The sequence below is a fragment of the Opisthocomus hoazin genome, chromosome 8, assembly GCF_030867145.1.
Source record: "Opisthocomus hoazin isolate bOpiHoa1 chromosome 8, bOpiHoa1.hap1, whole genome shotgun sequence".
NCBI lineage: Eukaryota > Metazoa > Chordata > Aves > Opisthocomiformes > Opisthocomidae > Opisthocomus > Opisthocomus hoazin.
The window spans coordinates 28,770,833-28,787,191 of NC_134421.1; the positions used below are offsets into that span (position 1 = coordinate 28,770,833).

General features: G+C 38.7%; 1 protein-coding gene across 1 annotated transcript in view; it reads right to left on the reverse strand.

Moving 5' to 3' along the window:
* Window positions 1–8,458: 8,458 nt before the first annotated feature.
* PTPRQ (protein tyrosine phosphatase receptor type Q) overlaps window positions 8,459–16,359 on the reverse strand; it is a 137,943-nt gene continuing 130,042 nt past the window's right edge. The window contains exons 59-62 of the mRNA XM_075428396.1: window positions 14,879–15,027; window positions 12,972–13,107; window positions 9,136–9,259; window positions 8,459–8,861 (exon numbers count right to left, since the gene is read on the reverse strand). Coding sequence (XP_075284511.1) covers window positions 8,824–8,861; window positions 9,136–9,259; window positions 12,972–13,107; window positions 14,879–15,027 — 447 coding nt within the window. The 3' untranslated portion in view covers window positions 8,459–8,823. The remainder of the gene's footprint in view (window positions 8,862–9,135; window positions 9,260–12,971; window positions 13,108–14,878; window positions 15,028–16,359) is intronic.

Sequence of the window (16,359 nt, forward strand, 5' to 3'; positions counted from 1 at the left end):
TTGGAATTTCTTTCTTAGGAAAAATGAAAACACATCATATGACATTGAATATCAGTGGAATGTAGTATTTCTATATTTAATTAATACACTATTCTTTTCTCATAAGTATTTTAATACATGCTGTGTCAAGCACGTTGTTTACAATGGATTTTTCTTAAGTACAAGGTTCTTTTCATACAGATATTGGCTCTATTAACATGGTTTCTTCAAGCTCATGTCTAAGTTTTAAATCCTTCTGGAATTGACACCAACTGTCCATTTTGACATTTGTTCATTAGTTTTCTCTCAATGGAAGCATTCTCCTTCCTTCAGCTGTTGTAGCAATTTTATATTTCACAATGTCTCCTTAGAAGACCCTGCTGAACATTTTTCCTGATTTTGGAGACCCAGTTAATACAACAGCCCAAAGTATTTCACAGATCCTTTAGAGCAACTTGCCACTTGTTCCAGTGCACGTTCAAAGAACAAAAGCTTCAATGTGACCCCTTGCAAGTTCTTTTTTTTTTTTAAATCAGAATCAATTACTTCTGTAGATCAAGACAAGTCATTACAACTATTCATCCAAGTCATGCTTCCCTTTGCTAACCTGAAGAAAGCCAGTCACACCTCACCTGACTGATTTAGATGTGCCTTTACTTTGGAGAGCTTTGAGTACCTGCTTGTGCACGCATGCGTGATAAAAACCATGTGGATGTGGTATATCATAACAGGGATCACAAGTTAGAAAAAAATGTTGGCATCTTAAGTTAATTCTTGTCATCATTCTATTATTCCAGACACAGATCTATGCTAGTTTTGGCTGGGATAGGGTTAATTTTCTTCGTAGTAGCTAATATGGGGCTGTGTTTTGGATTTGTGCTGAAAACAGTGTTGATAATACAGGGATATTTTCATTACTGCTGAGCAGTGCTCGCACAGAGTCAGGGCCTTTTCTGCTTCTCACACCACTTCATCAGCACATAGGCTGGGGGGGGGGGCACAAGAAGTTGGAAGGGGACACAGCCGGGACAGCTGACCCCAGCTGACCGAAGGGATATCCCATATGATATGATATCGTGCTTACCTTATAAAGCTGGGGGAAGAAGGAGGAAGGGGGGCACATTCGGAATGATGGTGTTTCTCTTCCCAAGCAACCGTTATGCGTGATGGAGCCCTGCTGTGCTGGAGATGGCTGAACACCTGCCTGCCGACGGGAAATAGTGAATGAATTCCTTGTTTTGCTTTGCTTGTCTGTGTGGCTTTTGCTTTACCTGTTAAACTGTCTTTATCTCAACCCATGAGTTTTCTCACTTTTACCCTTCTGATTCTCTCCCCCATCCCACCGGGGGTGGAGTGAGCGAGCGGCTCTGTGGGGCTTAGCTGCCAGCTGGAGTTAAACCACAAGACCCAAGAGATTTTTGCCCCAAGGACTGAACACAAATGAAGCAGTGATGCTGTCCATAGTGGCTCTTGACAACCTACTGGTCATTTGTTTGTTTTGGGATCACGTTGATAGGAGACAGAATTTCTTACTTTGAAAGTATTCTTAGTTGTGATAGGAGGTGTGCAAAGACATGTTGGGAGAAACTGCTTTCCCCACAGAGCTTCCAAATATCAATAGATAGCACACATAAATGTTAGGAAAACAGGTTTAATACAAATTCCCCCCCTTTTTTTTTTGGCATAGGGAGTTGAGATACACAGAAATTAAGTGATTTGTTTCAGACATGCAAAGTTTGTGAAGACTTGGAACTAAGCACAGATTTTCTCCCACACTAGCACAGGACCGTCTTTCTCTGACTGCCAGTTGGCTCTGGTACTGATGTCAGGGATCCCTTCTGGTTTCATAGAGAACACACCAGTATGCAGGAGAGGAATGTTTGTCTCATTAAATTTTGTACAGAGTTAGTACAGCTGACACAATCTCCATTAACGGGCAACCTGACATGTCCCCAAAAACCTGCTTAGGAGTGCCAGTAAAGAAGAAGAATTGGGAAGGCAAAAAGAATGGGAAAATCAAGCAGTGATAAATGCATCTGCCTTCTTGAGCATTCAGTCACACTCTTCATGTACAATAGTAGATATGTTCCATGATAATGGCCACCCCACAGGATCTAGGTATATTTCTGAGGAATTGCACAATGTCCATTATTACAGAATGTTTTTTTTTTTTATCAGAGCATCTTCCTTATGGCTGTTTTATCAGGTCTGCTCAATATTTTTGTAAGACAACCTGTAACTATTCCAAAGTCAGTATTTCAAAATGCCCGTTTTGAAAGAGAAAAAAAAAAAGTTATGAAAAAGAGAAAATTGTCAAAACTTCAGATGCGAACCATGAAGACGATGGTATGCCTTTGTAAGCTTAAGGCACTGTTAATACCAATTAAATGAGAGGTTTTGCTTCTCAGTGTCCTAAGCAGCAAAGATGAGTTCCTGTGACATGCTCTTCTCTGCACAGGGATTTGGATAAGGAATTATGTATTTGCATAGATGCTCCATTTCCTACTGATGTCAAACTGCATTGTACATTTGGTATAAAGGGTACATGTTGTTTAGAAGCTCTCCTCTGCTGAAATGTACAAAATACAGTATCTGGCGGACAGCTGAGTTGTCCGAACTCCTACAGCCAAAGGAGAGAGACACAAAGTAAATCCTCTTCTGCATAGGTGTGTATCTCGTAGACATCTGTTCTAGATCTGGCATGAACTGTCATCTCTGTATGCCCAAGTCTCCCCACTGAAAATGGGAGATGGCTGGCTGGGTGAGTGACAATTGCATAGCTAAAACTAGGCAAGATTAATTCACCTCTAACATTCAGGAAGATTTAGAGTGCTGATCTAGGCCTTATCAAGGTATTGTATCAAAGAAGAGCATAAGATAAATCACAGATAATCAGTGATCTTTAGTGTTCAAGGTATAATGCCCGGATTGGAAAGGGGTATCTGTTTGCCTTATTACACTATGTATAGAATTTTAGCTCGTTGCAGGATGGTAAGTGAAGCTTTCGGTGATAATGCTAGCTCTGAATTTTCTTATTTATCCTTAGCAGAGAAAAGCTCAGATTAAAACTCTGCATATAAATGTCAGTCAGCTTTAGGAACATTTTTCTGCACTCCGTGCCTGGGACAGTGCCTTGTCAGATAACTGTCCTGTCCTCAAAAGGGAGTAAGGTTACACGCTCAGCAGCCAGTTTCCCCAGGTCAATTCCTTGCCCGTGCCTGGAGTGTGGTATTATGTTATTGCAGCTCATAAGAATTCTGTGCACAATATGCAAGCCCAGATCCACACTGTTTGTATTGTCTCTAATACTGACAGAGAATTAGTAGAAATCCGTAAGAAAAATAGTTAAATGGAACTATTGTGAATGTCAACACAAGACTGGTAAATAAAAAGGGACAGAACTGTCTCTTTGATGATGAGAAAGGGATTACCAATATATTATTCAAATTAACAGTGGATAAATTTAATTTATCTTCAGTTATCCTCAACTGGTGAACACACACAGACAGCAGACTGAAGGAGAAAGACACACATGCATGTTTAATTGCTTTTCTGCTTATGCTTCCATTATTGGAAGAAAATCCTCTTCTCTGTCTGCCCATGTCCTACACTTGTAGTACCAAAACATTTGTTTATATGTTTAAAGATTAGTGAATTTACTGCAGTCCTTTGGTTCCCAGCACTAACTTGAACCACGAAGGTCGTTAACCGCTGCCACAATAGGTGCTTGCTGTGTTTATGTTTTCCAGGTGAGCTGGGGACATTTGGTTATTTAAGTAAAGCTCATTTAAACACGTTCCTGCACAGATGGCAAGAGCTCCCTGTATCCTGCAGTGTTCAGCTCAAAGGTTGCGTTACACTGTCCCAAATATGCTCTGCGTGTTCTAGGACACCCTTCCTGCTCCGCGGGCTTCATGGAGTGCAGCTGGGAATGGCAGTCGCATCTTAAGTTTCCAGTAGCCAAGTATTCTTTTTATATCATTCAGAACTCCATCACCTGCAAAATATTTTAGGAACATCCTTGTAAAACTTCCTTCAGCTCATTGACTGTGAAGAGTACTGGAATGGTTTATTCGTGCTTACAGTGGATAGCCGGGTGCAGCTGTCATCCTACAAAAAGATCACCCTGGTAACACCAATCAACAACCAGAGTAAGATGATCCAAATATAACTGAAACCTTCTAAATGTTGTCTTTCAGCTGAAATGCAGAGGCACAACTTCATCCCAGACTGTGCCTGATGATGTGGGATCTGTTGTTCACTGCTGAAAAGCCACTGATTTTCAGTTTTCTCTCCATAGTGGAATCTGAGAAAGGGCCTACGTGATAAGGGAGCTGTGAGAATAAATAATTAAAATGAGTAATAATTTCAGCATCGTTTGGGAAAAGTTACTGGGAAAAGAGAATTGCCATGCAAAATATCAAACATTGGATCCATCTTGCTGTCTTCAGCTGACACTGAACCATGACTAGTGCTAAAATTTATATCATAATTGAGAATAGCCGAAGGCAGAACTTCTGGATAGTAAGCTGGTTTATCCTGACACTTGCATACAGCGCCTGTGCTGCGAAGACATGCAACAGATACCACAGTCCCGCTCCGAGATCAGCACAAGAGGCGGTTCGCACTTGTCTCCTGCCTCGTAACCATAGCCACACAGAGCAGAGGGCAGAAAATGTGTTCTGGGCAAGAGCCAGCGCGAAAATGCAGCTGATATTCCGTGACGTCATCTGGAAATCGACTCACAGGGAGGGGGACAGACAGTAGGTTTGAAGTGAGACCGCGACACCCCTTACCTGAGACTGACACATGCCTATAGATCATGCCTGCAGTGCTGGAATTCAGATGATCCATGTTACTGTTTACAATTCCTTCTCATGTAGTCACACATGGACAACAGAAAACAGAACAAAACACGAAGAACAACGTTGGGAGGACTTCTCTTTTCAGCACCATCCGTAAAATGGTGACACAACAGTCATGGAACAGCCACAAAACGGTGGCTCACCCTGCCATACATTTTCTCTGACTCGGTTCCTTAAAATCGAAAATGACAAAGAAGTGGCCAGCACCACGTGTCAAAGGTTTCCAGCTACAGTCTACTGCACTCCGTGCACTGCAGGTTCCGCGGTACTGAAGGGGCATGTTGGTTAATTACAAATCAACCCTCAATTCATTATTACTGTATGCATATCCCCTAAAACGGAGAGCTAACTGGATACTTTTTGTAGCTCTTAAATCAAAAATTAATTTGGATCTGTTTATTTTTGTTGTTTCTTTATTTCCATGGATAGACAGTTATCTTGTGTAATGCTTAATACACATGTAGTACGTATTCTGAAACCGGTACTTTTCAAGTTTTATTTTAACTTGCTGTCAAAATATTTTCAGAAAAAATCTCTTCTGCCCACAGACCTCCCAGGACATTGTGTCCTGAATCTCTGCATATTCATGTCCACATCTAGGAGGCTTTGGAATTTCCGTATGCAACCAGGGAAGTGCACTGTCATGTTACCTTGGTATGAAATACAATCGATTCATTGCTCTTTGCTACCTCGTCTTCGTAACTGCATATGAGGATACTTTGCATTGCAGCAGTATGCAGATGGTATTACACAGATTAATACACAGTATTAGTCTTTCACATAATGCTATGAAATTAAATTACTGAAAAGCTCCGTGTGTACAGTAAAAGCACATATTTGAATGCACAATTATTTTTATTAGCTGCTTTAACAGCATAAAAAAGCGCTTTAAATTCAACATGAATGTGATGTTCTGCTGTCTTCCTATTACTTTTGTAAATAGATCAGTTTTTGAAAGCACTGAGTAGCTCTTCTAATGATATCCAACAGAACTGTCTATAAAAAGACTGTTTCTTCTATATATATATCTCAGTCTCTATAGAAATTGCCCGAATAGTTTAATACAGTATGACCTAATTTCAGTACATTTGTATCATCCTATAGAATTTGTGTATTCTTCTCCAGTTTTTCTTCATTCAGTTTCTAATTTTGATAGAGTATACTTTTGCTATATTAGTAGCACCAAGAATCTGTAGAAAATTGAGTGGCAAAATTAAAAATGAAAATGGTGCGCTGCTTTATATCTGTGTATATTTGTAAAATAGCGATTGGACAAATTCTGCTTGCCCCCAGCTTTCCAGTTCTGCCAGTAGCACCAGCATAGGTGCCACTAGGTAACGGAATGAGGACTGGAAGGCAAGAGAGTATGTGGAAATTTTTTCTTCACGACTGCACAGAGGTCTGGGGGATCTCCTGATATACAGATGCTCCCCTATCCCTGTAAATCATTGACAGGCACACGGAAGGGCAGCGAACTACCGCTGTGTTTGTACTGAAAACCAGTTCTTGGAGAAAATTTCTTGGAGATATTTCTTTCCCTGAACACGTTCCTTGTAAGCTGTGGCCAGTTTATGCTTAATATTGGCTTTTACCCTAACGACAATACCAAATGTGTCAAGGTAGCATGTACCAGATTGCTTACGACAAATTATACAATAAACCACTTGAATTATTTTTCTGTTTTTCACTTTGCCTCTACAGAAGAGAGTCACATTTTCTAGCATCTTACTAAGCTGTCAGACAAACATGCTACTGAATGAGGTGTTTGACCACAGGCACAGCCCCTAAAGGAGGATGTAGAAATCTTCACCTTTAAGTATTTTTTAAAATAGAAAACACTTAAAAACATTTGGAAGTGCTGGTGTTCATCTGTAAGTTGCATAAGACTTCTTAGCTTTTTCCTCCGATCGAAAGAGGAATGGCACATGGCATACAGATATTCCACCACTGTGGATATAAGATTATACAAGATTATGACTTGATAATGTCAATTTATCACAGTGCTGCATGTACTGCTACCAAGTACAAATACAAATCATGAAAAACATCTGTAAGCCCCTATAAGCAATTTGTCAGAATACTTTAAAGTACATGTATAATAAATGAAGAACACATGTTTCATAGGAACCAAATGAAACCAGAGCTGTACCGAATGCTTTGCCAGAGACTTGAACAGCTGTGGACATCACCTCTCTCCCCCTCTATCCAGCTTTAAAAGGCATTGTTTCCCTTTTAGCTTGACAGGTGATGTTCACAATACCGTCAGTCTTCCTAAAAGACAGATAGCCCAAAATTTCTCTGTAGACCGTTTCCATCTCCTTAAGTGCTGTCTTTTCCTTCTCATTTTAGATATTTGGCACTTTCTGCTAAATTACAAAGGGTCCTCACTGCACAATCCCTGCCAGCTTCTAAAAAGACATGAAACACCTACTGTCGTTTACTTATGAAAAAATACCAGGTTACATGCTGTACAGTGTTTTCTGTCTGGTAGCTACAGTTACAAGATGGAAAGTTTTGTTCATTTATGATTCTGTTCAGAGTGTGCGCACACAAACACACCCAGAGGTACACGTCTTTCAAGGTTCAAAAGAGGATTGTCTGACTTCTCTGAGCTTGATGCCTCAACGAGGCTATGGATTTCTTCTGTCTAAACAGAATACAAGGTGTTGACTCCAAACGCTCTTTGCTATCATGTTTTGCATCTTAGATTCAGGGACCATCTTTAGCGTTATCCAGAATGATACATTTCTTTACACAGAGAAAAACCTAGCAATTAACCCTCCCGCACAATAATACCAACTGAATACTGTCACTTCCATGTAAAACCAGGGCGCATGGTTTAATAATCTCTCTAGTCTTCCTACTCCACCAGCTTTTGCTTTGCTTTTCAGATAAGAGTTTCCTGCTTCTCTCATTCCTGTTTCAGATCTATTTCCGATAACAATAATAATTGGAAGTGGAAGATATTTTCTTTTATTAAATCTCCAAATATTAGCTCCCATACTTTTCAACATCTACAGTGATTCACCAAACCTGAGGAAGGAGTAACAATTATTTTACTTGACAACTCTGTCTTATAAAATATATCATTGCTAAACTTTGAGTAACCTTTCAAAATACTCGTGTTATAGTTAAGAAATAGGAATGAATTATAAACATTCTATCACTGAAGTCAATCTAACATGCACTGAAATATTTAATAAATTTATAGTTTTACTTCATTTTATCTGCTTGAAAAAGCAACAGGAATGTAAAATACTTTCTTCACCACTGAACATATGCAATCACCACTGTATATTTAAAAAAACAACCCGCTGATTATAAGATAGCTTAAATAGCCCCAAGTGTCCCTGAAGAGCTACTGTGTGCTGTGTAAAAGCTGAATAATCCTCCCCATGTCAGAAGGTGACTCTTCAGCTGTTCAGGATCATGAGCTGATATGCTACCACTCGTAAAAAGATTCAAAACACAAGAACATACATTTAGGTGAAGATCACTGTGATGGTATTGGAATTAATCTGCAAGAGCTGACAACATTGAAACCAATCTAGCAGGAATGATTCGAGGAATTGTAGCTTTTACTTAAAGCCAAAACACAAAGAACACAGCAAATTCACACCAAAATAAGTTCAATGGGAATATGAAATTTTTACATCATATTTGGCTCATCTTTCTTTTACAAAGATAACTGGGAAAAAGGAATATGTTCAAACACACTTTCTATTTAAATACATACAGAGTGCAGTATTCGTATAACACCAGAAGTGCAGTTTGTGCAAAAGGACTCCATTATTGCTCAGTGATTTGAATAAAATACTTTAACATATTTATGAAGGCACATTGATAGAATAAAAGCTGTTTCAATCATCTGTGTTTGTTTTAGTCATCAAAATAGGGGAATTCACTTTGGCCCATGTGCTTAGAAAAATATGACTTTGACTTTCAAAATCTCATTATCGTCAATATTTAGTCTTAGCTATTACATGGTAGTTTCTTCCCATTCAAGCTCCACATCACCTACAAAAGAAACAGATACATTTGTAAACAGACAGTAATTAACAGCAGATAACTGTTTTGGCTTAATTTAAAAGGTCCTGCAGGGAAAAAAAAGTGGAAAGCTTGAGCAATGACTGTTACCATGAAGGAGACTAAAGGGCAGCAAAATGCTAGAAAATTACACTTCTGAAGCCAAAAAAAGCATGTCAAAGTATTTGTTTCTGCTTCTTAGTCTGGTCAAGTCAATGCACCTGCTATGGAAAAATAATACTCGAGACAATCTATACCTCCTTACCTTCCATGGCATCCAGAGAGTCCATCTTTTGCAGTGCTGAATAATTTACAAAACATACGGGCTGACTATTTCCCTTGGTTGTCAACAGATCCAACACACATTGATGCAAAAATATATACTGTGCCTGTAAGATGTGAATTTAAAGACATTTGATTAGAAGAAAAATGTACTTCTAATACAAAAAAAACTTTTGAATTTTTTATATAACATCTAGATGTTCTGCAAGCAACTGTAGTTGAACTCAGCAACCTCCATACTTCAATGACCATATCATATATGCTTGGTCTGATTTTATTCATTGTGACGCATAATGCGTTAAGATTTGTCAACACGTTAATCCTTATGCCCAATAAGATATTTGAAATAAGACTAATCATAACTGAGACTAATAGGCTGTTCCATAATTTTCTGTAAAGGTTTGTTCTATGAAAAGATGCTTGACTACTTTTTGCCACTAGATTCAGACTGAAAAAACTGAACCACACGAACTCAATATTTACATAAGAAACTTTTCCTCTTTCTAGCATAGAGAAAACCAGCAGGGTGCACTCAAATGCAAAAGTTCAAGTAAATCTAAATCTACATGTTCTAGGAGCATGCATCATCGCTAAGAGCAAAAAACCCACATTATTTTTAGTGTTACTTCTTGAACTGCAGCATCATATTTAATAGACTATAATGCAAAGAGTGGGCAACTAACATGAATTTGGCACTTCCAAGGACATAAAGTAACTCTGGGTAATCATTGCTGAAAAGACAAAAACAAAATAAGGCAATGTAAGAATGAAAAAAAGAAAAAATCAAAGAATGAAAACGAAAAGAAAATTAATGGATTAAGCGTCTCTTCTCACAGGAGAAGCACTGTGTACGTAGATGCAGAAAATGAGTCAGATCACAGTATTACAGATTCATTCAGATTGGAAGAGACCTCCTGAGATCACCTAGTGCAAACGGCCCACTGCTCCAGCTGGGTCAGCTAAGGCACGCTGCCCAGGACCTTGTCCAGATGGGGTTAGAGTATCGCCACAGGTGGAGATGACCAAAAAAACTTCAACTTCCTCGACTTCCGCGCAGGTAAATACATAAGTGTAATTCTTCTGCTCAGTAATTGCTATTTTGTTTCAGAACTGCCATCAGTCTTCAGTTCAAGTGTCTCAGATTTATGAGAGAAATTTTCCTACATGGATATGTTTTAGGGTCACAGCTCCAGAGCCATGGGTAATTAAAACAGACTTTCACGGGCCCCGGAAGTACACAGTACCATTACGCTTTTCAATAGCTCACTTACTGAAGCAATAGCATCGCATTACTTCAAACAAGCCATTGTACTTGACTTGCCAAGGTGATAAACTTTAACGGATCCACTGGACAAATATGGATTTCTAAAATGAAGGTCTTAAGTTTCAGTGGAGTTTAGAATGATTATTCCAATTCAGAAGGCAGACTCTGAAAGCTCTGTAACCTCTTGCATTCATACAGCTACTTGCGAGCAGGTAGCAATGAAAATCTTTCTGGGTTTGCCAGGGGAGAGTGAAGCAGGATACCTGGGGAACGTATGTGTGACAAGTTATTTTCCTAGTTAGAATTAATGACATTCTTACTTATTTGAAAGTCTTTTCATGATTGCAAGTGGGAGAAAGAATAAAAAAGTTCACTGAAGACTAGGTTATGCACTTTACCTGGAGTGCAAGGGCAGGCCTTGGTAATGCACAGGCCACCAGGCAGAGTACCAGGATATTGAAATTATTTCTACATTAAGGAATTAAATGGTGTTTGGGTCCATCACCAACCAGTGGAACTTGATCATCCAAACGACTTCAAACGGGTTGGACAGTCCCTCACATAATTTTAATCCCTGCGAACCAGCACTCTCTCAAACAATTTCCAGGCGTGTGTCAGGAGTTACTACAGACTACGGGTCGTTCTCTACAGAGAGGTTGGATGCAGCTATCTTCTGTGACGAGAGTGGTAACTGCAGAGGTGTTTAATTGCACAGATGTGGGCCATTCTGTGCCCATTGACTACAGTAACAGAGAGTGACTGTTGTCAAAAGGAAAACTATTTTGAAGCTATAATAAAGCAAAAAACAGGTCTAAGAGCATCCAGATTTGATTTACTTTACTCGTAGATCTTACAGACAGTTTGACTGTGGGATCTCTAAACTGCATTCTGGGAAGGAGTTGTTCCTCCCTTCTTATTTTCTGTGTTGATCACACAAAATTTGAATTATAGACCACTAAACAGTATTTTGTAACAGAACTGTCAGAATAGCTTGACTACCGAATCTGCCACAAAACTTTGCAAGATTTGATTCGCTTTGGGCAAGTTTTAATGCTGATCTGCATTTTGCAGTCTTACAAACAGGACCTAGAAATGGCCTCGACAGAGAACAACCTGTCTCAGGGTTTTGCAGCTAGCATATAGATCAATACTTGTTCTGTCTGGAAATCAGAACTATGAGACCACCGTCTTCTATTGCATTTTGGCACATCTTTTTCTAGCCCCTGCCAAAATATGCAAATGAAGAAGTATGCAAAAATGACACACATTTTAAAAACGTACACTGATCTTATTACATGCCTTACTGTTTTAAGATTTTATTTGGGGGGGCCTCCAATTAAATTGTCTTTCAGCCTTCGCCTTATTTTCAGATGATTCTATTTCTAGTCAAAAGTGTAAAATGACAACCAAAAAAAGTATTCCCAGAATTCATCATCACGGGAAAGTCCTGGCAATTGTTTAGCTGCATCAAGACTTCAAAAGGAAAAACTGAAAGCAATTGCTAATAAGACAGCACCTTACAAGAAACGGCATGACATGGTATCACCACAAGGTCTCACAAAATCTTGCGAAATGCAGTTGCTGAAGAGAGGTTAACCTCTCTTTGTATATTCTGACACATTTTTCATATATTCTGACATGATACAAAACAGCAGAATTGTATTCCTAAGGGAAAAAGTCTCCTTACGTTAAAATCAGTTTAAATCCATCACTCATGTGGACGTTCATCCTCAAACTGCTCACCCATACTGAGAAGCTGGTAAGTCATGCTGTAGACTTAAAGGCTTCAGGCAGCAGCATTGGCTTAGTCCTGGCCTGCAGAAGGCTTATGCCAGCAATGTTGTGCAAATACAGCTGGATTTCCATTCCACTCAGCATTTAGGATCAGCTTTAAATTCTGCTATTACTCCTTTACAAATACCCAGACCTCCAGGTACAACAGAGGTCCTCCTTACTAGCAGCTCATCACTAACTTATATCCATACTCAATAAGTCTGCAAGAAATGCACTTCTTTAGACCCCAAAACCGCCATTTCCTTGAGTTTGCAAACTCTGGTCTGTGCTTAATTCTATCCATATGTTCTATTTTATTGGAAACAATTTAAAAAGAATCGAGGAATCATCAATGACGTCAAAGGCGAACAAACATTTAAAAGTTTGGAGGACTATGCTACATATACTTACAGAAAAATACAGTTAAATTCTAAATAAAGTCAAATTAAGTAGTGCATGAGCAAATACATTTTTTATTTAACAGCTGTTCTTCACCCAAAACTTGAAGTGAACTTTCTCAAAGTCTGAGAAATTATGATTTAAGTTCTAAAATCTAAATATCTCAGCACTTGCTTCAGCACTTGTTAAGATTTCGCTGGCCAAATAAACAAATACAAAGCATACATTTGGGCAATGTTTGAAATCCAAACAGAAACAAAAACTGGCAGAAAATGCATTAGGTGGCCAATTGCTTTCTAGTCTTGTTTTGTAGAGGATCAGATGATCAGATGACTAACTTTTTAACAACAGGAAAACAGAATAGGTAAATATATAAATCTTACCAGGTTCTGTACCATACACATTCTTTCACTTCTTAACTCAGCCACAAGTCCATAGATATCCACAAAATCGTGGTCATTTACATGTTGAGTTAAATGGTCAAGTGCAATATAAACACCTGTTCTTCCAACGCCAGCACTGCAAACATAATCCACAGGATAAAATGATGTTTTAATGTTAATTTTATAGTAGAAAATATTTTCTTAGAATGTTATGGCTAAATTAAGTTTATTGTGAAAAGAAAACTTCAGAAAATATTAAATCTTTTTCAGTTTTTACTTCTGTGTTTGTGTCTACTTGCTGAATGGTATCAAGTGAAATCTGGATTCGAGCCATGTTTTGATTTTGATTTTACAAAGGGTTGCATCAGGCAAACAAGCTATAACTAAACAAGAACTGTGTAGGTGGAAAAATGACCCTACAGCTTGTCTGTGAATTTTATAGAGCTCACTAATTCAAAGAAAAGAAATCACAAAATCTTGTGAAATCACACCTGGATTCTGTGATGCTTTTGGTATTTGAGACAAAACAACATGAGATCTAGCAAAACATTTCAAAGAAAATACTTTTAAAAGGAGGATGAGTGTGCAAGACATGCTGCTGGCAAACGTTGTTTTATTTAAAGATTTGAAAATGAGCATGATGTAATAAATGCAGGGTGTATCACTGCAGACAATCAGGAAATGTGTAGCAAAACTCTCTTGAAGCTGTAAGATCTAATGAGCAGAAAGTAAGGAATGAGTTTTCTGGATATGAGAACACGTAACGCTGCTTTATAACGATCAGGAATTTGAGCACAGGTGGAGTACCTGGCCCATTGCTGGCCCCTTTATGTGTCTGTGTTGTGAAAAGGGGATCGGATTCATTGCAGAGGGGCCCCAGGGCACGTAAGTGTCCTCCAAACATGAAGTCCATGTAGTTCTCTCCTGTAATAGTCTCTTTGGCCCTTGCAGTAGAGGGAAATGTCAAACTGTCAATGATAATGATATTATATAAAATGAGGCTTTATCACCCACTGCAGATGGCACCTGTAGGATACTGAGGACAAATAAAAAGAAGTCCCGTGCATGATAACCGGGCTGTGAGGGAAGAGATCTGTGGCACCAATTACAGCTTTTCCTTCCATGTATTTCCAGATTCACACCGAGTGAGAATGACGGAAAGAATTAACTGCAGACCTCGGAGTTCAGTCCGCCGTTTTGGAGTGTGCCCACTCATTCAGTGGGAACGCTGACCTGCATACAAACCGCAGACACACTCACCACCTTCCTGAAGACTTAGCCTTCCCCACACACTTACTCTTTGAAATAGCAGTTTAAGGGCGTTGCGTATGAAATCAATGGGAACTATGACAGCTGAACACCTCTAACCACCAGACCATTTTTTGAAGAGCCTAAATACAGATTTTAGCTGTTTACAGGCATCCAGGCTTGAAATCTGGCACGTGCAAACCCTTATTCCTATTTGCCATTCTCTGTGGCTCCCAAATAGTTTCTTCCTCTTGATATGTGACACATACATTTTAAATACAATTTTTAATACTTATTTCTTAAGAAGAGCTATAATTATAATAGAACTATTTTAAAATAACATGTCAGTTCCTATTCCTCTTCTTATGATAAAAGACAAAAATTGAGATAAATCCAGCAGTGCCCTACGGTAATTGTTGAAGTAACTATTTCACTGACATCACCTCAATGGGATTTCCATGAATAGAAGAACAGACACACTTTGGTATTTTACCTTCTAGAAAGGACTAAGGAGCACTGCTAGAGAAACCTTCACTGCTGTCCGTACTAGAACCATACCCGTGCACTCGGTTTTCATTGTTCTTCTGGCAACTTCCCTAAGCATTAACATGCACTTGAAATTAAAAGATACTACATGATGATTTGGTGAATATGCTCACCTGCAGTGAACCACCATTGGCGTATTATCATGTGCTCGACTTGCACGGATAAGTTTTACAAAATGGATAATTGGTGCAGTAGTTTCAGGGACTCCATGTTCCGGCCAAGAAGTAAAGTTGCACTGCCGCACCATCATGCAGTCTCCATGCTGAAAAACATAAAATAAGGCAGTTTTTGCAGAAGAAATGTGACAGAAGATCCAGTAAGCTACATGTAAACTTCTCAGCAATTTCATGTAAAAAGAAAGCCAGAGTAGTGTAACAATTGTAAGATGTAATTGTATCAAGGGGTAATTTGTTGTGCACAGATCTCATGGCAGGTTTTTTGAGAGATGGCATCAAGTCCATATTTCAGGAAGTATTAATGACTTCAGCAGTCACTTGCCATCTGACTTCAGTCACTATATCAATGTCATTTGTAGACTACAGGTTGAAGTTTCTATGGATCGTTTAGAAGTTTAGTGAACTGGAATAACAAATTTATTTCAGGAAAAGCAACCATTCTAGGACTGATGTAATGTAATGAAGGCCAAACACACACACGCTGGTAAACACAGATGTATTTTCTAAGTGTTTGATGCCCTTTCAATCAGAGCAGCAGCAACAGTAAGTCAAAGAAAAGAGCTGGTTATGTTCAGATATCTAAATTAACTATGAAGGACAGAAGAATGAAAGCATAGCATGATGTCAAAGGCCTGTCTAGACCCATATACTGTTTCCAACAGTAGTGAAGGAAAAATCTTATGGAAAAATATAAAACATGACAACAATGTATCTGTAGTTCCACAGAATATCCTTTCCATTCTTAACAGTTTGCGACTTGTGAAGTGCCTCAGTCAGAGAAAGTATATCAACATTTAATAGTACTTGTCAGAATTTTCTTCTACCAGTTTCTGCACATTTTATGAAGCCCTGTAAGTTTTTAGCATTTACAGTATCTTGCAGCAAGGAATACCACTGTTTAATCAACTGTTGTGTAATGAACCTGTTCCTTTTATTAAAATTTATTTTGAATCAACCACTTGCGCTTTTCATACTGCAAGAAACAATGAGCAACTGTGAACAATTATGTGTAGCAGCTACTTTGGGTCTATATTTTCAAAATGGATCAACATAAAAGCAAGAGAAGTGACTTTGGATGCAATATGGCAATAATTATGAATGATTTGCCTCACATATGCTATTTACCTTCACTGGAAGATCATCAAGAATCCATCCATTTGTGAATGGAAGATGAGGTACAATCTTACAGCCAGCAATATGGCACATTTAATGACACGCTTATCAAGGCCATGTAGTTTCTTGTGCAGGGTAGTTCAGCTACAGTAAATGTATCACTTACCCAAGTCAGGTTATGTTTTGTTTTCTTTTCACCCTCACTCTGGTTAACACAGGTGACTCTGCATTTTGTTGGCATGCATTTTTACTCTAAATAGTCCCTTTTCCAGTCTTATTTACTCAATGTCTTATTTTAGCTGAAA